The sequence below is a fragment of the Phacochoerus africanus genome, chromosome 5, assembly GCF_016906955.1.
Source record: "Phacochoerus africanus isolate WHEZ1 chromosome 5, ROS_Pafr_v1, whole genome shotgun sequence".
NCBI classification, from domain to species: domain Eukaryota; kingdom Metazoa; phylum Chordata; class Mammalia; order Artiodactyla; family Suidae; genus Phacochoerus; species Phacochoerus africanus.
In genome coordinates this window covers 26,635,884-26,662,170 of record NC_062548.1, presented here as the reverse complement: position 1 = coordinate 26,662,170, position 26,287 = coordinate 26,635,884, and the positions used below count along the sequence as shown (strand labels likewise).

The 26,287-nt window shown below is 46.5% G+C and overlaps 1 protein-coding gene across 4 annotated transcripts in view; it reads right to left on the bottom strand.

Moving 5' to 3' along the window:
- The window catches only part of COG7 (component of oligomeric golgi complex 7), an 86,173-nt gene that overhangs the window by 53,167 nt on the left and 6,719 nt on the right, over nucleotides 1–26,287 (bottom strand). For all 4 annotated transcript variants that reach the window (XR_007134926.1, XM_047780313.1, XM_047780312.1 and 1 more), the window contains exons 4-7: nucleotides 21,220–21,388; nucleotides 14,999–15,081; nucleotides 14,119–14,241; nucleotides 2,597–2,795 (exon numbers count right to left, since the gene is read on the bottom strand). Coding sequence is in view for 3 of the 4 variants with exons in the window: in XM_047780313.1 (XP_047636269.1) it covers nucleotides 2,597–2,795; nucleotides 14,119–14,241; nucleotides 14,999–15,081; nucleotides 21,220–21,388 (574 nt within the window). In the remaining variant the exon portion in view is untranslated. The remainder of the gene's footprint in view (nucleotides 1–2,596; nucleotides 2,796–14,118; nucleotides 14,242–14,998; nucleotides 15,082–21,219; nucleotides 21,389–26,287) is intronic.

Here is a 26,287-nt window from a genome sequence, read left to right as displayed (position 1 = left end):
ATTGCTTGTTAATTGTTAAGTCGACAAATGATTTAAACTTCTGAATGTCTTTTGTATAATCTTTTATATATTTTGAATTATACTATGGATACATATTATTAAAACAGAAAAGTGTTAAAGGCAAAAAGAAAAATGCCTGCAACATATCTGACAAGGAGAAAAAATCCTTATTATATGAGGACCTTTGGGGAATATACACCAAATTTTTAACAGTGGTTATTTCTAACAAGTAGGCTTATAGGAGATTTTCATTTTGTGTTATAGACAGCTGTATCATGAATTTCTGTGGCCACACCGGCAGCATGGGGAAATTCACAGACCAGGGACTGAACCTGAGCCACAGCAGTGACCTGAGTCACAGCAGTGACAATGCCAGGTCCTCAATCACTAGGCTACCAGGGAACTCCCCAAAGTATTTTATTTTATTTTATTTTATTTTTACAGCCACACCTGTGGCATATGGAAGTTCTCTGGCCAAGGGTCAAATCAGAGCTGCAGCTGAGGCCTAGACCACAGCCAAAGCAACATGGGATCCCATTGGCATCTGCAAACTACACCACAGCTCGCAGCAACACTGGACCCTTAACCCACGAGTGAGGCCGGGGGTGGAACCCACATCCTCACAGAGACTAAGTCAGGCCCCTAACCTGCTGAGCCACAACAGGAACTGCAGTATTTTTAAATTTAAAAATATATATACTCGGAGTTCCCGTTGTAGCGCAGCGGTTAACGAATCCGACTAGGAACCATGAGGTTGCGGGTTCGGTCCCTGCCCTTGTTCAGTGGGTTAACGATCCAGCGTTGCCGTGAGCTGTGGTGTAGGTTGCAGACGTGGCTCAGATCTGGCGTTGCTGTGGCTCTGGCGTAGGCGGGTGGCAACAGCTCTGATTCGACCCCTAGCCTGGGAACCTCCATATGCCAAGGGTGTGGCCCTCAAAAGACAAAAGACAAAAAATATACATATATATACTTTTTTGAAAACCTCAATAGGAATCATGAAAAAACGAAACTTCCTTGGCTGACTAACAAAGCATTTTCTATATCCAGTTCTTCAGAGGGTGGTTCTTCAGCAACGTCCATCACCAGTGGGAGGAAGGTAACCAGGTCCTGGCCCTACCTTCATTCCACTCCCGCGGGATGCTCAGCCTAAGCCTCTTTGGCCACCAGGACCAGAGCATCCAGGCGCCCCGAAAGCTACCCACATCCATCACGCCTCTCCCACAACCAAGGCCTGACCAGTGAGGGTGCCAAAAATACCTATGAATCATCAGGAACTCCAACAATAAACCTGCTCCCTGGAATGTACAAGGTAATTATCCGTGAATGTAATTAGAGAGAATAACTATTAAATACACCAAGTTAGTGACACACACAACAACCAAACGGCAGAAGCAGACCTTCCTGAAGTGATTTCCTGATCTGACAGCAGCATTCATCACGAGGTCTGGTCTGCATGACCTAAAAGTTAATGACGCCTTTTTTTTTTTTTTGTCTTTTTAGGGCCATGGCCACGGCATACGGAAGTTCCCAGGCTAGGGATTGAGTTGGAGCTGAAGCCGCCAGCCTACACCATGGCCAGAGCAATGCAGGATCCGAGCCGTGTCTTTGACCTACACCACAGGCTCGCGGCAATGCCGGATCCTTCATCCAGTGAGCGAAGCCAGGGATCGAACCTGCGTCCTCATGGACGCTGGTCAGCTTCATTGTCGCTACGCCACGACGGAAACTCCTATGATACTTAAAACATAGACGGGGAAGCAGCTGGGGAAATGTCACACACCACGGCACCACTTGCCCCAATGGGAACAAGGCGCACTTTGCTCTCAGATTAGCCACTCTTAACTCCTAGTACTGCACCCCTGCCTTAAAAACTTGCTGTGGTCCTATCAAAAAACTCCTCTAACCCATTTGTTCTCTTAAACCTACTTTTTTTTTTTTGGTCTTTTTGCCTTTTCTTGGGCCACTCCCACGGCATATGGAGGTTCCCAGGCTAGGGGTCGAATCGGTGCTGTAGCCACCAGGCTACACCAGAGCCACAGCAACGCGGGATACGAGCCACGTCTGCAACCTATACCACAGCTCACGGCAATTCCGGATCCTTAACCCACTGAGCAAGGCCAGGGATCGAACCCGCCACCTCATAGTTCCTAGTCGGATTCCTTAACCACTGCGCCACAATGGGAACTTCTTAAACCTATTTTTTAGGTTGAATTGTCTGAGGTTCTCTGATGCCTTGAAAAGGAAAGGATGGGCTACACGCCATGTCACTCGATGCCAACTCGCTGCCACTCATGCACTCATGTCTATCTATCTTTTTGAGATTCTCTGCCCCTACAGAAGCGTCCATCAGCCCCAGGCCAAAGTGTGTAAGGCACCTAGGCAGCCCTGGACCTAGGCAAGTATCTTCAGCAATAATTATTTCCATAGTGGCAAAGTTTTCATGGAAAAGCTTGCCATAGCTGTTGCGAAGGAAAACACCCATCCCGTCCATTTCTGCAAAATCAGTCACCTGAAAAGGCAAACAAACCCGGGCCCCTGATGCTTCAAAAAAGAACGAGTAGAGACACGTTGGGGAGCTGGGAGGAGGAATGCTTACGTGGGTGGGGGAGCAGTGCCATCTCCAGCCCCTTGGCAAAGTGGGCGGTGGCGCCGTAGAACTCCAGCAGCTTGACCAGCTCCAGCTCAGGCCCTGCCCTCTCCACACCGGAGCTGAGGCAGATGGGCAGAGAGGGCACCAGGGCCCCCAGGGTCTGAATCAGCAACACAGTCACCACCTCGTGGGGGTTCCTGAAAACCTGCAGCGGGGGAGACAGGTATGTGCTTTAGCACACGGGAGCACACCCTCCAAGGAAGCCAACTCTGGGATCGCCTGGAGGAATCCCTCTAAGAGCTGGAAGGCCGACTCATTCGAGAGCTATGAGCCCCGAGCATTCCTCACCAGCAGTGTGCTCAGAAAGCCAAGTCAGCTGGCAAGACTGGCACCTTGTCCGGGACAACGGACCACCTGGGGTCCATCACGGGCTCTGAGTGGCGATTTTCAGATCTGTCTCATGCAGTTATTTAGTTGGTCCCCCCAGAGTGGCTGAGAGTGGGCTGTGAAGATGAAATGCAGAAACTGGGAGAGGGTGGGTGGCAGGGAACAAACAGAACGAAAAAAGAGCAAGTCAGGGAGTTCCCGTCGTGGCGCAGTGGTTAATGAATCCAACTAGGAACCATGAGGTTGAGGGTTCAATCCCTGCCCTTGCTCAGTGGGTTAACGATCCGGCGTTGCCGTGAGATGTGGTGTAGGTTGCAGACGCGGCTCGGATCCCGCGTTGCTGTGGCTCTGGCATAGGCCGGTGGCTACAGCTCCGATTGGACCCCTAGCCTGGGAACCTCCATATGCCGAGGGAGCGGCCCCAGAAATGGCAAAAAGACCAAAAAAAAAAAAAAAAGAGAGAGAAAAAGAGCAAGTCACTGAATCGGCTGGAGCCCCTTTAGGCACATTTGCAGACCAGCCTGAAGCCTCCTCTCTCCTTGACACGGATCTTCAGTAAGATGGATTTATCTCCTATTTTAAGGACCACCAGGAATAGTGTATCCAGAGCCTTTCAGAGTAAGATTCACATAGTCAGTAAGAAACTTTTCCTTTTTTTTTTTTTTTTGGAGGGGAGCCATTCCTGTGGCAGGTAGAAGTTCCTGGGCCAGGGGCAAAACCCCCACCAGAGCAGGGACCCTACGGTGCTGCATTGACAATGCTGAATCCTTAACCCACTACACCACAAGGAAACTCTAAGAGACTTTCTTTCGTTCTACATACTATAGATCTCTTGGACCAAATGTGATGAACTTACATGATACATTTAGAGTGGGGTTCTCACAGACCCCCAGTGTTGAGTAAATGCTTTTTTATCATAATATAACTAACACATGTACAAACATGAAACAAGACGTAGTACTGTTCTCATGCAATACTAAAGCCAAAAGAAGTGTAAGTTAAAAAACTATAAAATCAATAAATTCACATTTTTATTAGAAAGTACCTTGAGATAATGATGAAAACCAAAACTCATGGGATTCAACAAAAGCAGTGCAAAGGGGGGGTAAATTTAGAGATGCAAAAGCATACATTAAAAAAGCAGAAATAGGGAGTTCCTGTTGTAGCTCAGCAGGTGACAAACCCAACTAGTATCCATGAGCATTTGGTTCGATCCCTGGCCTCACTCAGTGGGATAAGGATCCAATGTTACCATGAGCTGTGGTGCAGGCAGATGCAGCTCCGATTCAACCCCTGGCTGGGAGCTTCCATATGCCACAGGCATGGCCCTAAAAAGCCACAACAAAAAAAAAATTAATTTTTAAAAAAGCGGAAAAATCTCAAATCAATAACCTAACTGTACACATGAAGGAACCAGAAAAAGAAGGGGAAAAAAGCTACCACACAAAAGGCTATAATAAAGGATCAGAGCAAGAGTAAATGAAATATAGAATAGAAAAATAAACAAGGAAAATCAAAACTAGAAGCTGGTTCTTTTCAAAGATTAACAAAATTAACAAACCTTTTATTTGGACTGACTGGAAAAAAAAGAGATTAGACTCAAATTACTAAGGTTTGGTATGAAGGTGGGGGACATTTACTACCGATTTTACAGATTCTAAGAGAATGTTATGAACCAGTTGTATGCTAACCAACTGGATAACCTAGAGGAAAGGGGCAAAAAATCCTGGAAATAAAACTTACCAAAACTGACTCCAGAAGAAAGAGAAAAACTGAATAAACCTATGAGTAATCAAAAACCTCCTCATAAAGGAAAACCAAGAATCAGAGGAGAGAGTAATTACCTTTCTCAGAGCTATACAGCTGCAAATCAGCAGAGCTTGTATTTAAAAATTGGTAACTGGAGTTCCCGTCATGGCGCAGTGCTTAATGAATCTGACTAGGAACCATGAGGTTGCCGGTTTGATCCCTGTCCTTGCTCAGTGGGTAAAGGATCCAGTGTTGCCGTGAGCTGTGGTGTAGGTTGCAGACCCTGCTCGGATCCCACATTGCTGTGGCTCTGGTGTAGGCTGGTGGCTACAGCTCTGATTAGACCCCTAGCCTGGGAACCTCCATATGCCACAGGTGTGGCTCTAGAAAAAGGCAAAAAGACAAAATAAATAAATAAACATTGATAACTGTAATTGCTGAGTGTATCCTATCATTTGGATTTACCATAACTTAACTGACTGCTTAACTTTAGGGTTTTTAGTTTTGTTTTGTCATTGTTGTTGTCTTTTTAGGGCTGCACCTATGGCGCATGGAAGTTCCCAGGCGAGGAGACCAATTGGAGCTGTGGCCGAAGGCCTAGCCACAGCAATGCCAGATCTGAGCCTTGTCTGCAACCTACACCACAGCTCACAGTAATGTCAGATTCTTAACCCACTGAGTGGGACCAGGGATCAAACTTGAGTCGTCATGGATACTAGTTAGGTGCGTGTATTACTGCTGAGCCATGATGGGAACTCCCCAAATTTCATATACTGAAGTCCAAACCCCGGCCCCCCAGGACCTCACGATGTGATTATATTTGGACATAGGGCCTTTTAAAGAGGTAATTACGGTACAATGAGGTCATCTGGGTGGACTGTAATCCAATCTGCTGGTGTCCTTATAAGAAGAGGAGATTAAAACACAGACACACATAAAGGAAAGACACAGGGGAAAGACTGCCAGCTGCAAGCCAAGCAGAGAAGCCCCAGAAGGAATCAACCTGCCAAAACCTTGACCTTGGACTGCTAGACTCCAGAACCATGAGAAAACGAATTTCTACTGTTTAAACCACCTAGTCTGAGGTATTGCGATATAGCAGCCTTAACAAACTACTATAGAACAGTCCCTAATTGGCTCTACGAGAGCATCATTAAACTGATACCGAAGCCAAACAAATACTAAAAGAAAATTACAAACCAGTATCTTTTATAAATACACATACAAAAACACTCAACGAAAAGCTAGAAACCAAATTCAGCAGCACATTTAAAGGATTACATGGAGTTCCCGTCATGGCACAGTGGTTAAGGAATTCGACTAGGAACCATGAGGTGGCGGGTTCGATCCCTGGCCTTACTTAGTGGGTTAAGGATCTAGTGTTGCCATGAGCTGTGGTGCAGGTCGCAGACGTGGCTCAGATCCCTCGTTGCTGTGGCTCTGATGTAGGTCAGCAGCAACAGCTCTGATTAGACCCCTAACCTGGGAACCTCCATATGCTGCAGGTGCGGCCCTAGAAAAGGCAAAAAAAAAAAAAGGATTATACACTATGACCAAGCAAGACTGATCTCCAGAATGAATGCTTCAACATAACCAATTAGTCAATGTAATAGTCTATATTAATAGAATGAAGAGGAAAAAAGAAAACACATGACCATTTCAATTCATGCAAAAAAAGCATCTGACAAAATTCAACACCCTTTCGTAACTGAAAAAAAAATCAATAAACTGGGAATAGAAAGGAACATCCTCAACATGATCAAAGCCATGTCAGAAAAACACTATATTCAGTGGAGAAAGACTGAAAGCTTTTCCCCTAAGACCAGGAACAAGACAAGGGTGCCTGCTTTCGCCACTTTTTTCGACATAATACAGGAATTTCAGCCAGAACAATTGGACAAGAAAAAGTAATAAAAGACATCTAAATCGGAAAGGAAAAAGTAATCTTCATTCCACAAATGACGCAATCTTATATGTAGAAAACCCTAACAAATTTACACACACATGTACAAAAACACACCCTCTGTTACTAAACAAATTCAGTTCATTAACAAATTGAGTTAATAAACAAATTCAGTTGGAGTTCCCATGGTGGCGCAGCAGAAATGAATCCGACTAGGAACCATGAGGGTGCGGGTTCAATCCCTGGCCTTGCTCAGCAGGTTAAGGATCCGGCGTTGCCGTGAGCTGTGGTGTAGACTTGGCTCGGATCTGGCATTGCTGTGTCTGTGGCATAGGCCAGCAGCGGTAGCTCCGATTAGACCCTTAGCCTGGGAACCTTCATATGCCTCGGGTGTGGCCCTAAAAAGACAAAACAAAACAAAACAAAAACCAAATTCAGTAAAGTTGCAAGATATAAAATCAACAAGCAAAAATCACTTACATTTTGGAGTTCCCTCATGGCTCGGCAGGTTAAGGATCTAACTTAAGGATCATTGCTGTGGCTCTGGTTACACCTCTGGCAAGGGTTTGATCCATGGCCAGGGAATTGCCACATGCTGTGGGCATGGCCAAAAACAATAACTTGCATTTCTATACCAGCAATCCTATTCTAATCATCTGAGGAGGAAATTAAGAAAAGTATTCCATTTATAACAGCATCAAAGAATAAAAGAACTTAGAAATAAATGCAATAACTAAGGAACTGAAAGACGTGTACCCCCAAAACAAGAAAACACTGCTGAAAGAAATTAAAGAAGACACACACAAAAAATGGAAAGACACCCCATGTTCAGAGACTGGAAGACAATATTGTTAAGATGGTAATACCACCCAAAGCATCTACAGATTCATTGCAATCTCCATCAAAATCCCAAAGGTGTTTTCTGGAGAAACAGGAAAGCGCATCCTCAAATTCGTATGGGATTTCAGGGAACCCCAAATAGCAAAAACAAATATTGAAAAAAAAAAACAAACACTACTGGCTAACTCCACTTTCCAATCTCAAAACTTACTACAAAGCTGTAAGAGTCAAAATAGTGCAGTACCTGCATCCAGATAGACATATAGCTCAATGGAAGAGAACAGAGAGACCAGAATACACATACACAGCCAAACAATTCTCAACAGGGTGCCAGACTCATTCAATGGGGAAAGTTTTTTCAACAAATGGTACTCAGAAAACTGGATACCCACATGCAAAAAAAAAAAAAAAAAGTTGGACCCTGACTTTACACCCTATAGCAAAATTAACTCAAAATTAATCAGACATAAATGCTAAGAGTAAACTAAAAATTCTTACTAGAAAACATAGGGCAGGAGTTCCCGTGATGGCTCAGTGGTTAATAAACCTGACCAGCATCCATGAGGACGCAGGTTCAATTCCTGGCCTTGATCAACAGGTTAAGGATCTGGCGTTGCTGTGAGCTGTGGTGTAGGTTGCAGACACGGCTCGGATCCCACGTTGCTGTGGCTGTGGGGTAGGCCGGCAGCTACAGCTCTGAATTGACCTCTAGCCTGGGAACTTCCATATGCACGGATGTAACCCTAAAAAAGCAAAAAAAAAAGAAAAAGAAAAAAAGAAAAGAAAAAGAAAAGAAAACATAGGGCAAAATCCTCATGACCTTGGATTTAGCAATACTGGGCCCTCCATATGTGCAAGTTCTGCATTCACAGATTCAACCAAGCACAGATCACAAATACAGAGGAGGAAAAAAAAAACTTCCAGAAGTTCCAAAAAGCAAAACTTGAATTTGCTGTGTACCAGCAACTATGTACACAGTATTTACATTGTATTAGGTGTTATAAGTAATCCAGAGATAAAATATATAGGAGGATGTGCATAGGTTGTACGCAAATATTATATATATCACTCTATTTTTACTTATTTATTTTTTGTCTTTTTAGGGCCGCACCCATGGCATATGGAAGTTCCCAGGCTAGGGGTGGAATTGGAGCTGCAGCTGCCGGCCTACACCACAGCCACAGCCGTGCAGGACCTGAGCAGCAACTGCGACCTACACCCCAGCTCATGGCAACAGGGGATCCTTAACCCACTGATCAAGGCCAGGGATTGAAGCTGCCTCCTCATGGATACTAGTTGGATTCATCACTGCTGAGCCACAGTGGGAACTCCCTATACCACTTTATATAAGGGACTCGAGCATTCATGGCGTATCGGTAAGGGACCAATCTCTTGAGGATACCAAGGGACATTTTTTTTTTTTTCTTTTGGCCATAGCTGCAGCATGAGGAAGTTCCAGGGCCAGGGAGCAAAACCACATCACAGCAGCAACCTGAGCCACAGCAGTGACAACACCAAATCTTTTTTTTTTTTTTTTGTCTTTTTGCCTTTTCCAGGGCTGCACCTGCAGAATATGGAGGTTCCCAGGCCAGGGGTCTAATTGGAGCTGTAGCTGCTGGTTTATGCCACAGCCACAGCCACACCAGCTCTGAGCTGTCTGAGACCATCACCACTGCTCGCAGCAGCACTGGATCAACCTACACCACAGCTCAAGGCAACACTGAGCGAGGCCAGGGATCGAAGCCACATCCTCATGGATGTGGGTCAGATTCATTTCTGCTGCACCATAATGGGGACCCCTATCCTCTTTCCCTTAAAATGATCTGGTAAAAAGGATGCTTTGGCCATTGGCCAAAGATCAGTCAAAGAGTTCGCAGACTTAACAACGTAGGGCCATAGAATTAACCTCAGTAGCCCACGCCAAAAACCATCTGACCCTATCTTACCCTACATGCAAAAATTGATTCACGATGGACCAGAGAACTAAACCTAAAAGCTAAACAAGCCTCTAGAGGAAAACACAGAAGAGTACCTTTGCAACCTGGGGGCGGGTGATGGTTTCTTAGGACAAAGAAAGCAATAACCATCAAAGGAAAAAACTGATAAAATCAGGCTTCGTCAAAATAAATTCTTCTGCTCAAGCCACAGACTGGAAGGAAATATCTACAAAATATATCAGATAAAGGACTTATATCCAGAATATATAAAGAACGCCTACACTTCAATAATAAAAAAGCAAATAACCCAATTTTCTTTAAAGGGGCAGACAAGTGGAAGAGCCACTTCTCCAAGGAAGAGAGACGAATGGCCAGGAAGCATGAGAAAAGGTTTTCAACATCCTTAGTCATTAGGGAAATGCGAATTAAAACCACAGGGAGCTACGCCACACATCCACCCGAGTGGCTAAGGTAAAAAAGACGAGCCACCTCGCCTTGGCAAGGATATGGAGCAATCAGAACGCTCACCATTTTGTTGCCAGAGTGTAACAGGCACAAGCCCTTTGGAACAGTGCCAGTTTCCTATAAATCTAAATATAGACCTACCCTATAACCCTGCCATTCCACTCCCATGTCTGTACCCAAGAGATATGAACAGGTGTTAACCAAAAAAAAAAAAAAAACTTCTAGAACAATGCTGGAGCAGCTTTATTTACTATTGCCCCAAACTGGAAACGGCCCAAGTGTCCATCAGTAAACGACTGAGTAAACAAAACTGTGGTACATTCATACCACGCAGAGTGTTCACCAATAAAAAAGGAAGACACGACTGATAGATGCCACACGAACCAACTTCCAAAAACATGCTGAGTGACAGAAGCCTCACCAAAGAACCCACACGCTGTATGATTCCACTTAACATGAAATTCTGCAACAGCCTCAACGAAATGATGGTGGAAAAAAAAAATCAGAAAGCGGCCGTCTTCAAAGATGCTGGTCCAGAGATTGACTGGGAAGGCACAGAGAACTTTCTAGGGTGATAGTCATGCTCTGTGTCTTGGGAGGGGATTAGGTTTCACAGCATTTGTCACGATTAATCAAATGGCCTATTTGAAACCATTGCATTTCACAATTTTATCCGAAAGATCCCCCCCCACCGCCAGTAAATTAACCCTGGACTTGAGTTAGAGATGTGGATGCTCTGAAGAGAGCGTGTGCCACCTACTTGAAAGTGAATCAAAAAATCAGACGCACTGGAGTTCCAGCCGTGGCTCAGCGGCAACGAATCTGACGAGCAACCATGAGGACACAGGTTCAATCCCTGGCCTCGCTCAGTGGGTTAAGGATCCGGCGTTGCTGTGAACTGTGGTGTAGGCAGCAGACGTGGCTTGGATCCCGCGTTGCTGTGGCTCTGGTGTAGGCTGGCAGCTGTAGCTCTGATGAGACCCCTAGCCTGGGAATCTCCATATATCACGGGTGCCGCCCTAAAAAGATAAAATTAAAAGAAAAAAAAAGACCCATGGAGAGATGGAGAGATTTGTGAAAAAGCAAACACAGCAAACTGTAGAAGAGAGGAGGTGGCTACATGGGGTTCACTATACAATTCTGTCACATTTTTTCTCTGTTGGAACTTTTTCATATTAAAACACTGGGGGGGGGTCTTTAGCGACGCATTCACCCTGGCGCCTTGGGTTTTCTTCTGCTCTCTAGTGAGCATCAGAAGCTGACAGTCACCTATCATGCTGACATTCTGGAAAGAAAATGAGGAGTTCCCGTCATGGCTCAGTGGTTAACGAATCCGACTAGGAACGATGAGGTTGCGGGTTCGGTCCCTGGCCTTGCTCAGTGGGTGAAGGATCCGGTGTTGCCGTGAGCTGTGGCGCAGGTCGCAGACGCGGCTCGGATCCCGCGTTGCTGTGGCTCTGGCACAGGCCGGCGGCTATAGCTCCGATTGGACCCCTAGCCTGGGAACCTCCATATGCCACGGGAGCATCCCTTGAAAAGGCAGGAAAAAAAAAAGAAAAAGAAGATGAGCCATGGGGCAAGAGTGTACACTAGCATTAAACTCATGCCTTACAAAAATTTGCGAGGAGCCCCAAACAGAAGCATGAGACGTCTAAATCCTTTGTCTGTGAGGCCAGAGGCCTCTGTACACATGGACCTGACCTGCCTTCATCCTCATCATGATACGAGCAGCACACGAGGCAAGGACACCAACCCCAGTGCAGATGGGCAGGGTCATCGGAAATTGATGACGACATAAAAACTGTGGAACTCTAATGGGAAGTTGCTTTTCAGTTTGTCTGTTTTGTTTTTACCTCTGAATGAGGCTGGTTCAAGGAGAGAGAGAACCCAGGACGGAGAAGAGGGCTTCGACCACCTTGAACGACATGACCCAGGGCAAGGAATCCTCTCCAGCTACAGCCGGGTTCATTCCAGCAAGTGACTGACAAACATTGGAAGGGTGATTCATAACTGATTTTGAAAAAATATAATAAGCCGTGCACCATAAACAGGCCCAGTCAGTCATTACTCAGACAAAAGACAGCCTTGCCCCCTTTTGAAAAGAAGATCTAGGGCACCTCCTGGCATCAAGACGAGGGAACGGTGGTTCATACACGTCACGGCTGAAAATGCCTAGAAACTTTGGGAAAGTAAGTAACGGAAAGTTCCCAAAAGTAAATGAAATGAAGTTCCTCTCTCACCTCTCCCCGAAGTCAGAGGGGACCTTTAAAAGTACATTCTTCCTGGAGTTCCCATCATGGCTCAGTGGTTAACGAATCCAACTAGGAACCATGAGGTTGCGGGTTCGATCCCTGCCCTTGCTCAGTGGGTTAAGGATCCGGTGTTGCTGTGAGCTGTGGTGTAGGTTGCAGACGCGGCTCGGATCCCGCGTTGCTGTGGCTCTGGCGTAGGCTGGTGGCTACAGCTCCGATTGGACCCCTAGCCTGGGAACCTCCATATGCCGCGGGAGCGGCCCAAAGAAATAGCAAAAAAAAAAAAAAAAGAAAAGAGTTCCCGTCGCGGCGCAGTGGTTGGTGAATCCGACTAGGAACCATGAGGTTGCGGGTTCGGTCCCTGCCCTTGCTCAGTGGGTTGACGATCCGGCGTTGCTGTGAGCTGTGGTGTGGGTTGCAGATGCGGCTCGGATCCCGAGTTGCTGTGGCTCTGGCGTGGACCGGTGGCTGCAGCTCTGATTCGACCCCTAGCCTGGGAACCTCCATATGCCACAGGAACGGCCCAAGAAATGGCAACAACAACAACAACAACAACAAAGAAAAAGACAAAAAGACAAAAAAAAAAAAGAACAAACTAATGCCATTTGCAGCAACATGGATAGAACCAGAGACTCTCATACTAAGTGACGTAAGTCAGAAAGAAAAAGACAGATACCATACGGTATCACTACAGCACAAATGAACCTTTCCACAGAAAAGAAATTCATGGACTTGGAGAACAGACTTGTGGTTGCCAAGGGGGGGGGAGGGAGTGGGATGGATTGGGAATTGGGGGTTAATAGATGTAAACTATTGCCTTTGCAATGGATAAGCAATGAGATCCTGCTGTACAGCACTGGGAACTATGTCTAGTCATAAGACTTATGATAGAGTATAATAATGTGAGAAAAAAGAATATACATGTATGTGTGACTGGGTCACCTTGCTGTACAGTATAAAATTGACAGAACACCATAAACCAGCTACAATGGAAAAAATAAAAATCATTATAAATGAAAAAAAAAAAAAAAGTACACCCTTCCAGAGTTCCCATTGTAGCTCAGTGGAAACGAATCCAACTAGTAACCATGAGGCTGTGGGTTCGATGCCTGGCCTCACTCAGTGGGTTAAGGAACTCATGTTGCTGTGAGCTGTGGTGTGGGTCACAGACACGGCTCAGATTCTATGTTGCTATGGCTGTGGTGTAGGCCAGCAGTTGTAGCTCCGATTCGACCCCTAGCCTGGGAATTTCCATATGCTGTGGGTGTGGCCCTAAAATAAATAAAATAAATAAATAAATAAATAAATAAAAGTACACCCTTCCTTGGAGTTCCCACTGTGGCTCAGTGGGTTAAGAAACCAACCAGTATCCATGACGTGGGTTCAATCCTTGGCCTTGCTCAGTAGGTTAGGGCTCCATGTTGCCATTAGCTATGGGTAGGTCCCAGATTTGGTTCAGACCCACGTTGCTGTGGCTGTGGCGTAGGCCAGCAGCTGTAGCTCCGATTCGACCCCTAGCCTGGGAATGTCCATATGCCGAGGATGTGGCGCTAAAAGAAAAAAAAAACGAAGTACACCCTTCCTCTAACTCATGGCACAGTGTGCATATTGTGAGAATGAAGGAAACTAACTTTAAGCCAGGTAAATTTTACCCAAAGTTAAGATAAAAACAGTCTTGTTCACTCAAGCAACACCAGACTAAGGGCCTCCTGCTTTCAGATCAAGAGATAATGGCCTCCAGGAATTCCACAGGCTCCCTTGCAGAGCAACAAGCAACAATGTCACATTAGATTCTATTTAAGATACAGATAAGAGCGATAAGAAGAATCGAGATCTAAAGATTTTCCTGCCTTGGGTCTCAAAGCTTATCTTTTAACCTAGTTAGTGACGACAGCAGATGGGGAGGTTCTTCGAGCGGGTGCTGCGCTGTCGAGAGGACCCCCATCCCTCGGCACCACAGGCTGTGCTCTCCCTAGAACCCACGTGAACTGTTACCTGCGAAGCCCACTGGATTTGCGTGTGCCAGGCCCCAAGCAAGGCGTCGTAGAGTCCAGTGAGCTGCCGCTCCAGGGGTAGGTCAGTCTGGCACAGCTCCTGCCAGGCTGCTAGAAGCTGCACCTGCAGAGGCAGAGTAAAGGGGGCCTTACGGGGTCGGGCAAGACCCACCCTCCCACCATGGCAAGCCACGTGCTGCTGCCCACTCTCCTGGGCAAGCTGGTGCCCACGGATGACCAACACGCGCTTCCAAAAAGGCGGAAAAAAAATGTACAGTCGCCTGCTCCGACCACCATCCAGAGCTCGAGTCTGTCACCCTCTAATGATCCTTTCTCCTTATAATTGGCCCCCAAAGCTTGTCAATGTCCTTCCACTCAACATACTACCATTCTTCTGAGCAGGCCTCTGAGGTGGGTGTGAATATGTATTTTAGCTTCATGTCCTAACACCACTGCTCAAAAGACACACGAGCACTGGACTTGAAGGCATTAAGTCAGCCCAGGAAGGGGTCAATATTTTCAGTAGCCGCTAACTTCACCAAACCCAGCCAACTGACAAAATTCTTATGGCTTGAGGAAGGCATAAGAAACCTCACTGACCTCTCCCTTAAAAGACAAAAATGAGAACAATTAAAACAACTCTTCAATCTGTAAAGGAAATCCAGCTAGAAATACAGAAGAGGCTGAAAACTGAGGCCTCTCTTTCTGACTTGCAATGAAATGCATTCTCAGACTGGACCACGAGCGCCCCCTACTGGCTAAGGAAAAGAAAATGGCCGGAGGGCACGGAGGCAAATAGGTTTACCTTTGAGTGTGAAACTGGGACTCTGCAGCCCAGTTCCACAAGCATTCCACAATCGTACCCACTCCGAACTTCTCACCTTGTGGCACTTGTAGTAGTATGCAAGCAGTTGGGGCATCCGGTCAATTTCAGTAAAAACCTTGACAAACACTTTGGACTGATCTAAAGGAAAACAGTGCAAAATACATACTTCCTGTTAACAGGCTTTCTGTTGCAGGCAAGACAAGGTTCATGCAGCAGGATAAAGGCGGATCATATGTGAGCTAGTATTCAGAGGTTCCTACCTGGACATGAACTAACGCACGTGTGGAGATCATGACCATGAAAAGCAAAAGGCAGAACATGTGACTCCATCAGACCCCACAAGCCCTGGCTTGCTGAGAATAATGCATCAAAAACTAGCCTGATGTAGGAGTTCCCGTCGTGGCTCAGCGGAAACGAATCCGACGAGGAACCAGGAGGTGGCGGATTTGATCCCTGGCCTCGCTCAGTGGGTTAAGGATCCGGCGTTGACGTGAGCTGTGGTGTAGGTGGCAGACGCAGCTTGGATCCCGAGTTGCTGGTGGCTATGGCATAGGCTGCAGCTCCAATTCGACCCCTAGACTGGGAACTTCCATATGCCCCAGGTGTGGCCCTAAAAAGCAAACAAACCAACAAAAATGACCATCACTGATATAGCAAACGTTATTCATTAGCAAAGTAAATTCTTGTGTGTGAAGAGAAAAAATGAGTTAGAGCAGGGCTGAGACTGGGGGTTGGGGGCTGGGCTGCAAAAAACGGACGAGGTTCTCACTCTCGGGGTTGTGCGAGGGCAGGACAAGCACCTCCTTCAATTGTTTTCTTCTGGCAGCTCACCTGCCTCACCTCATCCCGGCCCTGACGAGAGTCATAAAATGCCAGTGACAGAAAAGCATCGAAAATAACCATCAATCAACCCCATCATCCAGGTGAGCAAACTGCAGCCCAGAGAGCTTCGGTCACTTGCAGGTCAAGAGCAGGACTGCTAAAACTGTGGTACAGGTTAAACGCTGCTGCTGCTACCCAACCATTCCTGACCCACAAAAATAGCACTATCATATGACTCAATATAGAATTTATGTGAACTATAAAATACGGACACAAGCAGACCCTCTGTGCCGTGCCCCAGGGCCTTTGCACCTACTCTGCCCGGGATGATCTTCCTGCTCTCTCTATGGCTCTCACCTCATCAGAAGGGCCTCTCACCACCAGCCAACCTAAATTAGGTTCCTCCAGCTCTTCCCTGTCATATCTTCCCCTTCATGGAACTAATCATAATCCGTATTATTCTACTTTCTCACCCTTGGAAATAGAAGGTCCACGAGGGCCATGACCTCTCCTGTCTTGTCTCCCTGTTCCAGAAATCAGCACAGCAAGGGACGGGCACCCCCCAAAATGCAGTATATTAATGACTGGGGTTTTTTTCACCATACCGGAGGCATGCAGAGATTCCTGGGCCAGGAATCAAACCCGAGCAGCAGCAACCCAAGCTACCGCAGTGACAACATCGGATGCTTAACCAGTGGAGCCACCTGGGAACTTATTAATGATGGTGTTTGTTTGTTTGTTTTTGGCCACAGCTGCAGCATGTGGAAGCTCCTGGACAGGGATCAAACCCAAACCACAGTGGTGACTCAAGCTGCTGCAGTGACAGCTCCTGATCCTTAACCCGCTACGCCAAAAGAGAATTCCCAATGATTGTTTGTTTGTCTTTTGGCCACACCCACAGCACTGGGAAGTTGCCAGGCCAGTGGTAGAATCAGAGCCGCCACCGCGACCTACCCACAGCCGTGGCAATGCCAGATCTGTAACACACTGCCCAACAGCCGGAATTCCCAATGATTATTATTTAAATTTTTTTTTTTTTTTTGGTCTCTGCTTTTTCTAAGGCTGCTCCCACAGCACATGGAGGTTCCCAGGCTAGGGATCGAATCAGAGCTGTAGCCACCGGCCTATGCCACAGCCAGAGCAACGTGGGATCCGAGCCGCGTCTGTGATCTACCCCACAGCTCACAGCAACACTGGATCCTTAACCCACTGAGCAAGGCCAGGGATCGAACCTACAACCTCATGGTTCCTAGTCAGATTCATTAACCACTGCCCTACGACGGGAACTTCTATACTTTAATTTTTAAAAGTTAAAAACATTAAATAGACAAATTTATAAAACTGAGGGAAATTCCTGATTTGAACAACAGAAAGAAATAGGAAACCTACTTTGGCAACCACAGAAAGACTTCTAGGCTCTTGCCAAAATAATCAAATCAGGTGCTCAAAAATACTGGTGAGCACCTGCCAGTACAGGACTTGCTGCGGGTACAGGGTCTCATGGTGGACTTGTTACTCTTTTTTGTTGTTGTCTTTTTTTTGCCATTTCTTGGGCTGCTCCCTCAGCATATGGAGGTTCCCAGGCTAGGGGTCCAATCGGAGCTGTAGCCTCTGGCCTACACCACAGCCACAGCAATGTGGGGATCCTAGCTGCGTCTGCAACCTACACCACAGCTCACGGCAACACAGGATCCCTAACCCACTGGCAAGGCCAGGGATCGAACCTGCAACCTTATGCTTCCTAGTCGGATTTGTTAACCACTGTGCCACAATGGGAACTCCCAGAGCTACAAGTCTTGAATGGGAGGTCCTAGAGAAAGGCAGCAGTGTTCACTGAACGCCTCCTCTGGATCAGGAGCAACGCCCCTGTCTCGTTTAGTCCTCCCAAAAATCACACAGTGTGTAGTCTATACTCATTTTACTAAGCAGGAAGTGGACTCTGCTGACATGCAGCAGCCCCAAGATTTAAAGCCAGGTCTGCCCAACTCCACAGTCAACAGTCCTTCCACTCTGCCACATTCCTCAGGAGGCAGACTAATAAATTAGCAATGACGAAATCATTCCCTGAATGGCAACTCCTTAATCTGTTCAAGGCCAGCTATGCTCTGTCCTCATCTTCCTTTCCAGCCTCACCTTTGACCCTTTCCCAACATACATTCCACTAAAATGGGTTTAATTATTATTGCCCAAACGGTCCCTGAGCTTTCTCATGTCTGTACCATTCAAATATATGTTATTCCTTCTGCCCTAAATGCTTTTCCTCACCTATCAAAGTCTTACCTCCATGAGAAAATGCTCATGCTATACTGTTAACGAGAAGCAAAAAGGATACAAAATTGCGGAGTTCCCATTACGGCCAGGCAAGTTACCAGTGACAAACCTGACTAGTATCCATGAGGTTGCGGGTTCGATTCCTGGCCTCGCTCAGTGGATTAAGGATCTTGTGTTGCCGTGAGCTGTGGTGTAGGTAACAAACACAGCTCAGTCCCGTGTTGCTGTGGCTGTGACGTAGGCCGGCAGCTGCCGCTCTGATTCGACCCTTAGGCTGGGAACTTCCACATGCTGCAGGTGCCACGCTAAAAAGCAAAACAAACAAGAATGCAAAATTTCATATCCTCAATGTACATACTTTCCTTAAAAGATATATGTACACCAAGGGGAAAAAAAAAACGGAAAGAAATACTAACCCAGTCATCTCTGGGTGGTGAGTTTACTGATAAATCATTTTGTGCACATTTTCCTCCCTCTTATGAATTTTTAATAACCTGTATATGTATCGTTTTATAATCAGAAACAATTTCAAAAATTTAATTGCCTCTCTTTCAGGGTCCTGTGCATATACCAGCTCTTTCCTGAAAGCTTCCTCGATTTTCCTTCACATCCTGGAGAGTCCTAAGGCAGCTTTCACATTCCGTCTTGTACTAAAATTATTTAGTATGCTTGTTTTCTCCTGGTGGTGCCCTCAACCCAAGTGTAAGGTCCTCGAGGGATAGCGCTCTTATCATTTTTCATTTTTGTTATTCCCTGCCATCCTTCACATAATTAATACGTTTAAATGGTATTTACAAGGTAGGGACCCAGTTGAAAATTCCTCCTTGGATTATACTAGATGGGAATTACCAAAAAAAGCAAGCCAACTATATACTCACACATTTGATGGTTTAAGGAGTTAAGAAAATTATTTGGTAAACATCAGCATTCAACACAGAGCAGTAGACTCCGTGGGTCTAAAATCAAGGACTTTCTGATGTATTTCCCTCAGGGCAGAGGAAATGCCTAAACAAAGCACTTGCTTCCAGGCTTACTGAGGAATAGACAAAGACCCAAGTTCAATAGTCTCCCAATACACTGCAGCACCACCACTGCCCCCTTCTGGCCAAAACAGAGATGCCACAGTCTTAGTATTATTTAAAAGAAGGAAAGGAAGAAAAAAAAAAAAAGCTGAAGCAACAGGTGTCCAGCCTTTTTATATCTGCTTTATTCCCCTTCATTTCGGGGAAACCCGACAAGCTTCCAAGAAGGAAAAGCTGCAAGAGCAACTGCTATGGAGATATCCCATAAACTTCAGAGATCCGCCAGTAGTATCCATGAAGATGCAAGTTCGATCCCTGGCTTTGCTCAGTGGGTCAAGGATCCAGTGTTGTCGCAAGCTGTGGCATAGGCTGAAGATGCGGCTCGGATCTGGTGCTGTTGTGGCTGTGACACAGGCCAGCGGCTACAGCTCTGATTAGACCCTAACCTGGGAACATCCACAGGCCGCAGGTGCAGCCCTAAAAAGACAAAGCATTTTTTATTATTTTAATTTAAAAAAAAAACTATACCAGATGATCCAGCAATCATACTCCTATGCATCTAGCTGGAGAAAAACATAATTCGAAAAGATACACGTACCCCAATGTTCACTGCAACACGGGTATATAATAGCCAAGACATGGGAGCAACCTCAATGTCCATCAACAGAGGACTGGATAAAGATGTGGCACATATATACAATGGAGTAGTACTCAGCCATAAAAAACAAAATAATGCCATTTGCAGCAACGTGAATGATAATGGAGATTACCATACTAAATGACGTCAAAGACAAATATCATATGATATCACTTATATGTGGAACCTAATAACAAAACAATACAAAAGAACTAACTTCTAAAACAGAAACAGGAGTTCCCGTCATGGCTCAGTGGTTAACGAATCCGACTAGGAACCATGAGGTTGCAGGTTCAATCCCTGCCCTTGCTCAGTCGGTTAAGGATCTGGTGTTGCCGTGAGCTGTGTGGTGTAGGTCGCAGACCTGGCTCGGATCCTGCATTACTGTGGCTCTGGCATAGGCCGGTGGCTACAGGTCCGATTCGACCCTTAGCCTGGAACCTCCATATGCTGTGGGAGCAGCACTAGAAAAGGCCAAAAAGACAAAAAAATTAAAAATAAAAAAAAATAGGGAGTTCCCCATGGCTCAGTGGTTAACGAATCCGACTAGGAACCATGAGGTTGCGGGTTCGATCCCTGGCTTCACTCAGTGGGTTAAGGATCCAGCATTACCGTGAGCTGTGGTGTAGGTTGCCGAGGCAGCTCAGATCCCGCGTTGCTGTGGCTCTGGCGTAGGCCGGTGGCTACAGCTCTGATTCAATCCCTAGCCTGGGAACCTCCATGTGCCACGGGAATGGCCCAAGAAAGAGCAAAAAGACAAAAATAAATAAATAAATAAAAATAAAAAATAAAATAAAATAAAACTTTAAAAAATAAAAAAACTTTTAATTTAAAAATAGAAATAAATAAAACATAACACAAATGACCATTACAAGACAGAAACAGACTCAACAGACGCACAGACATAGAGAACAGACTTAAGGTTGCCAAGGTGGGAGGGGGAGGGATGGACTGGGAGTTTGGGGTTAGCAGATGCCAACTCACATATATAGGATGGATAAACAACAAGGCCCCACTGCATGGCACAGGGAATGACATTCAATATCCTGTGATAAACCACATGGAAAAGAATATGAGGAGTTCCCATCGTGGCGCAGTGGTTAATGAATCCGACTAGGAACCATGAGGTGGCGGGTTCGATCCCTGCCCTTGCTCAGTGGGTTAAGGATCCAGCGCTGCCGTGAGCTGTGGTGTAGGTTGCAGACGTGGCTCGGATCCCGAGTTGCTGTGGCTGTGGCGTAGGCCGGTGGCTACAGCTCCAATTGGACCCCTTGCCTGGGAACCTCCGCATGCCGCGGGAGTAGCCCAAGAAATGGCAAAAAAAAAAAGAAGAATAGAAAATATATCAATATATGCATAACTGAATGACTTTGCTGTAGAGCAGAAATTAACACAATACTGTATATCAACTACAATAAAATAAGTTAAAAAACAAAACAATAAGACATTCTAAAGACGCACGATGTGGAACGCCTTATCTGTGTCAAGAGGTGTACACAGAGGGGAGAGGCGGCCAGCACTCACCTACGGACTGCGAGGTGAAAGCGGCCACGATCTGGGGGCTGGCCAAGGCCTCCAGCCTGTTCTTCAACGCCTCCAAGTGGACGCATTTTTCTGAGTAGTCTGGGGTATCAACGAGCATCGTTAAGCTGTTCTGCATACCAGTTAGCTTGGCAGAAATCACAGCTATGTCCTGTGAAAAGACCAAATAGAGGATATATTTATTTTCATACGCCCCGGCCACTTCACGTAAGAGTGGATAAAATAGGGAGTTCCCGTCATGGCGATGAATCCATGGAAAGGAATCCAACGAGGAACCCTGAGGGTGCGGGTTCGACCCCTGGCCTCGCTCAGTGGGTTAACGATCAAATGTTGCCGTGAGCTGTGGTGTGGGTCGCAGACGTGGCTCGGATCTGGCATTGCTGTGGCTGTGGCGTAGGCCAGTGGCTACAGCTCTGATTCGACCCCTAGCCTGGGAACCTCCATATGCCGCGGGAGCGACCCTAAAAAGACAAAAAACAGGAAAGAAATCTGTCTAAATTTATATTCTTTCTGGAGGGCAATTTAGCAATATGTACCAACAGCCTTAAAAATATTCACATCCTTGGAGTTCCCGTCGTGGCGCAGCAGAAACGAATCCAACTAGGAACCATGAGGTTGCAGGTTCGATCCCTGGCCTCACTCAGTGGGTCAAGGATCCGGCATTGCCGTGAGCTGTGGTGTAGGTTGCAGACGTGGGCTCAGATCTGGAGTTGCTGTGGCTGTGGCGGAGGCCGGCAGCTGTAGCTCCGACTGGACCCCTAGCCTGGCAACTTCCATACGACCCTAAAAAAACAAAAGACAAAAGAAAGAGAGAAAGAATGGGAGTTGCTGCTGTGCACAGTGTATTAACGATCTTGCGTGTCTCTGTGGAGGTGCCGGTTCCATCCCCAGCCCAGTGCAGTGTCTTAAAGATCTGGTGTTGCTGCAGCTGTGCAGCTCCAGCTCAAGGCGATCCCTGGCCCTGAAACCTCCATAAGCTGCAGGAGTGGCCAGGAAAAAAAAAAAAAAGAATGAAAGGAGTAATAAGTAACTGTATTTCATGTCAGCATTTAACAGGTCTCTATGATGTACCAGACACCGTCTGTTTGAGACACAAAGACAAAGAAGGTCACAGTGTCTGCGATGTTTTTGCAAAGCCCCAAGAGTTTGCAATGTATTGGCAGCAAAAAGATTACAACACAATTTCAGAGGAGCACACGAGGGTTACAGGTGAGGGAGCCATTGATTCTGCCTGTGAGAGGTGAGGAGCCAGCAAGGAGGGCTGTGAAAGGAGGGGACACTTCAGCGGGGCCTTGAGGGTCAGGCAGATCCCTACTCCACTGTAAGGGCAGGGAAAGGGGACAGCGAGTTATCCGTCTGGAGCAGGCAGAGGAGGAAATCACAGGGAAGGAGTGGCCAGAGACAGGGCTGAAAACACAATCCTGTGGGGAAGAGGCTATGGCTTATGAGTGGGCTTAGAAACTCTCCAGGAGAAAATTGGGGGAGTTCCCGTCGTGGCTCAGTGGTTAACAAATCCGACTAGGAACCATGAGGTTGCGGGTTCGGTCCCTGGCCTTGCTCAGTGGGTGAAGGATCCGGCATTGCCGTGAGCTGTGGTGTAGGTTGCAGACGTGGCTCAGATCTGGTGCTGCTGTGACTGTGGTGCAGGCTGGCGGCTACAGCTCTGCTTAGACCCCTAGCCTGGGAACCTCCCTACGCCGAGGGAGAGGTCCTAGAAAAGGCAAAAAGATTAAAAAAAAAAAAAGAGGAGTTCCCGTCGTGGCGCAGTGGTTAACGAATCCGACTAGGAACCATGAGGTTGCGGGTTCAGTCCCTGCCCTTGCTCAGTGGGTTAAGGATCCGGCGTTGCCGTGAGCTGTGGTGTAGGTTGCAGACACGGCTCGGATCCCGCGTTGCTGTGGCTCTGGCGTAGGCCGGTGGCTACAGCTCCGATTCAGCCCCTAGCCTGGGAACCTCCATATGCCGTGGGAGCGGCCCAAGAAATAGCAACAACAACAACAACAACAACAAAGACAAAAAAAGACAAAAAAAAAGAAAGAAAGAAAAGAAAAAAGAAAATTGGGGATCGTTAGAGGTTAACATGGGGGAGGGGGGCGTAAGGGGTGGCAAGATGCCACATGCTATCTATGCTTTAGAAGATGCCCCTGGAGTTCCCTGGTGGCTCAGCCAGTTAAGGACCTGGCTTCGTCACTGCTGTGGCTCGGGCCACGGCTGTGGTGTCCGTTCCATCCCTAGCCTGGGAACTTCCACATGCCATGGGTGCAGCCAAAGAAAAAACTGTTTGATCCCTAGCCTGGGAACTTCCACATGCCACGGAAAAGAAAAACAAAGAAAAACAAAGAAAAACAAAGCGGGCCTTGGAAGCAACGAGGCCAATGAATGGCTGCTGCAATGGTCCAGGAGCAAAGTGATTGGAAAGCCGACTAGGGTGGTGGCAGAGGGACAGGAAGAATGGATGACTGAAGAGAAAGGGGAGGAGGGAGCAGTTAAGGACTGCTGAGGTTTCCAGCTAGGTACCTGCATGGAAAATGATGCATTACGCAAGAGAGGGAGGCCAGAGGAGCACGTGGGGAGTGGCTGGGACGGAAATAACGAATTCCATTGCCGAAAACCCTGGGGAGTCCAGCGGGATGCAGTTGGTCTTTCGGGGAGTTGCTTCGGAATATCAAGAGTTGGGAGGAGAAGATATTGAAAAACTTATGGTCTCCAGAGGAAACAGTTTGGGGGGGTGGGGGGATGTGCCTGGGTTGTGGGAGGGAAATCCTGTGAAATTGAATTGTGATGATCATTATACAACTACAGATGTGGTAAATTCGTTTGAGTAATAAAAAAAATAAAAATAAATAAATTGTTGGGAGGAGAAAAATAAGACTTATAGCTTTTACCTAAAAATATGTTACTTCTATTAAAATCAGAGACCCTAGGAGTTCCTGTCTTGGCTCAGAGGTAATGAACCTCACTAGTAACCATGAGGATGCGGGTTCACTCCCGGGCCTTGCTCACTGGGTTAAGGAACCAGCATTGTCATGAACTACAGTATAGGTTGCAGATGTGGCTCGGATTCCACATGGCTGTGGCTGTGGTGTAGGCCGGTAGCTGCAGCTCTGATGTGATCTCTAGCCTGGGAACTTCCATATGCCTCAGGTGTAGCCCTAAAGAGATTTAAAAAAAAAAAAAAAAATCAGAGAGCCTATTTAACTCTCTCTCATGCACATGCGCCAGGAATTCAGAAAGGTTTGCAACTTGCATCTATGAAGCCTGGGTCAATTAAATATGCCAAATGCCTTGCGGGGCTCTGAAATAGATGGGAAGGAGGAAGGCTCTACTTGTTGTTCTTAAAGATAATGATAATTAATACAGTAATGTAACTAATAGAGAAGATAGCTAATATCTATAGAACTATAGATAACTACTTTTCAGATTTTGGACTGAAAAAAGTGCAAAGCAGTGTTTACAATGTACTACTATTTGTGCAGGGAAAGGGGCAGGGAACACATGCGTGTGTGCGTTTACCTGGAAAGAAAGGCACAAAGCTGACAAGAGGGTTTGCATGTAGAGGGGAAATTACGGGATTGGGATGGTCAGAGTTACCAGAAAGATTTATTTTTCACGGTTTATTCCTATTTATTCAATTTTTCCCATGTGCATTTAGAACTTTTAAAAAACTTTCACCTTATTTTTTTAAATAGCAAAAGAGGAGTTCCCTGGTGGCTCAATGGGTTAAGGCCCCAATGCTGTCACTACTGCGGCTCAGGTCACTGCCAGGGTGCGAGTTCCTGACCAAGGAACTTCCACATGTCATAGGAGTAGACAAACATAAAAATAAAAGAAATAACAAAAGAGAAGATAAATAATTCATTTTGCTTTACAACTGAAAAAAGAGTTTTTCTTTTTTTTTTCTTTTTTATGGCCATAGCTGAGGCATATGGAAGTTCCCCCACTAGGGGTCAAATCAGAGCTGCAGCTGCCGGCCTACACCACAGCTACTGCAAGCCCCATCTGCAACCTATGCTGCAGCTTGCAGCGAGGCCAGATCCTTAACCCACTGAGCAAAGCCAGGGATAGAACCCACATCCTCATGGACACTATGTTGGGCTCTTAACCTGCTAAGCCACAATGGACACTCCTGAAAAAAAGAACTTTTCATAAGACATGACCTTGCTTCATCCTTATAACCAGGTATCAAAAGTATCACTATTTTCCACACTTGTTGCCCAAGAAGGATAAAGTAATTTGCCATGGCCCCACCGTAAGCCCCTCGGCGCAAGTTCCACACTCTCATTTACTCCATTTTCTGTCTTTTCTTTTTTTTTTTTTTTTTTTGTCTTTCGAGGGCTGCACCTGTGGCATATGGAGGTTCCCAGGCTAGGGGTCCAATCGGATCTGTAGCTGCCAGCCACAGCCACAGCCACAGCCACTCCAGATCCCGAGCCGCATCTATGACCTACAGCACAGCTCATGGCAATGCTGGATCCTTCACCCACTGAGCGAGGCCAGGGATCGAACCCGCAACCTCCTGGTTCCTAGTCAGATTTGTTTCCGCTACACCACAACAGGAGCTCCCCTCTCTTTTTAATTGAAGCTTCTCCTGCCCTCCGTCTTGTGACTTCCATCAAGCAGCGGGCACACACTAAAGGGGGTAGACATACTCAGTGCAGACTAGCTCCTCCCCAGCCTGTGCCTGTGTGTTTCCATACCTGGCTGTTTGCCCTCCATCCAGACTGTAAGGGGAAGAGCTCTCTCACCTGTTTATCCAAACCTGGAGTTCCTGCCTAAAAAGACCTCACAGGAGTTCCTGTTGTGACTCAGCAGCAGCAAACCTACCTAGTAACCATGAGGACACGGGTTTGATCCCTGCCCTTGCTCAGTGGGTTAAGGATCCGGTGTTGCCGTGAGCCATGGTGTAGGTCACAGACGTGGCTCGGATCGCGAGTTGCTGTGGCTGTGGTGTAGGCCAGTGGCTACAGCTCCGATTGGACCCCCAGCCTGGAAACCTCCATATACAACAGGAGCGGCCCAAGAAAAGGCAGAAAGACTAAAAAAAAAATAA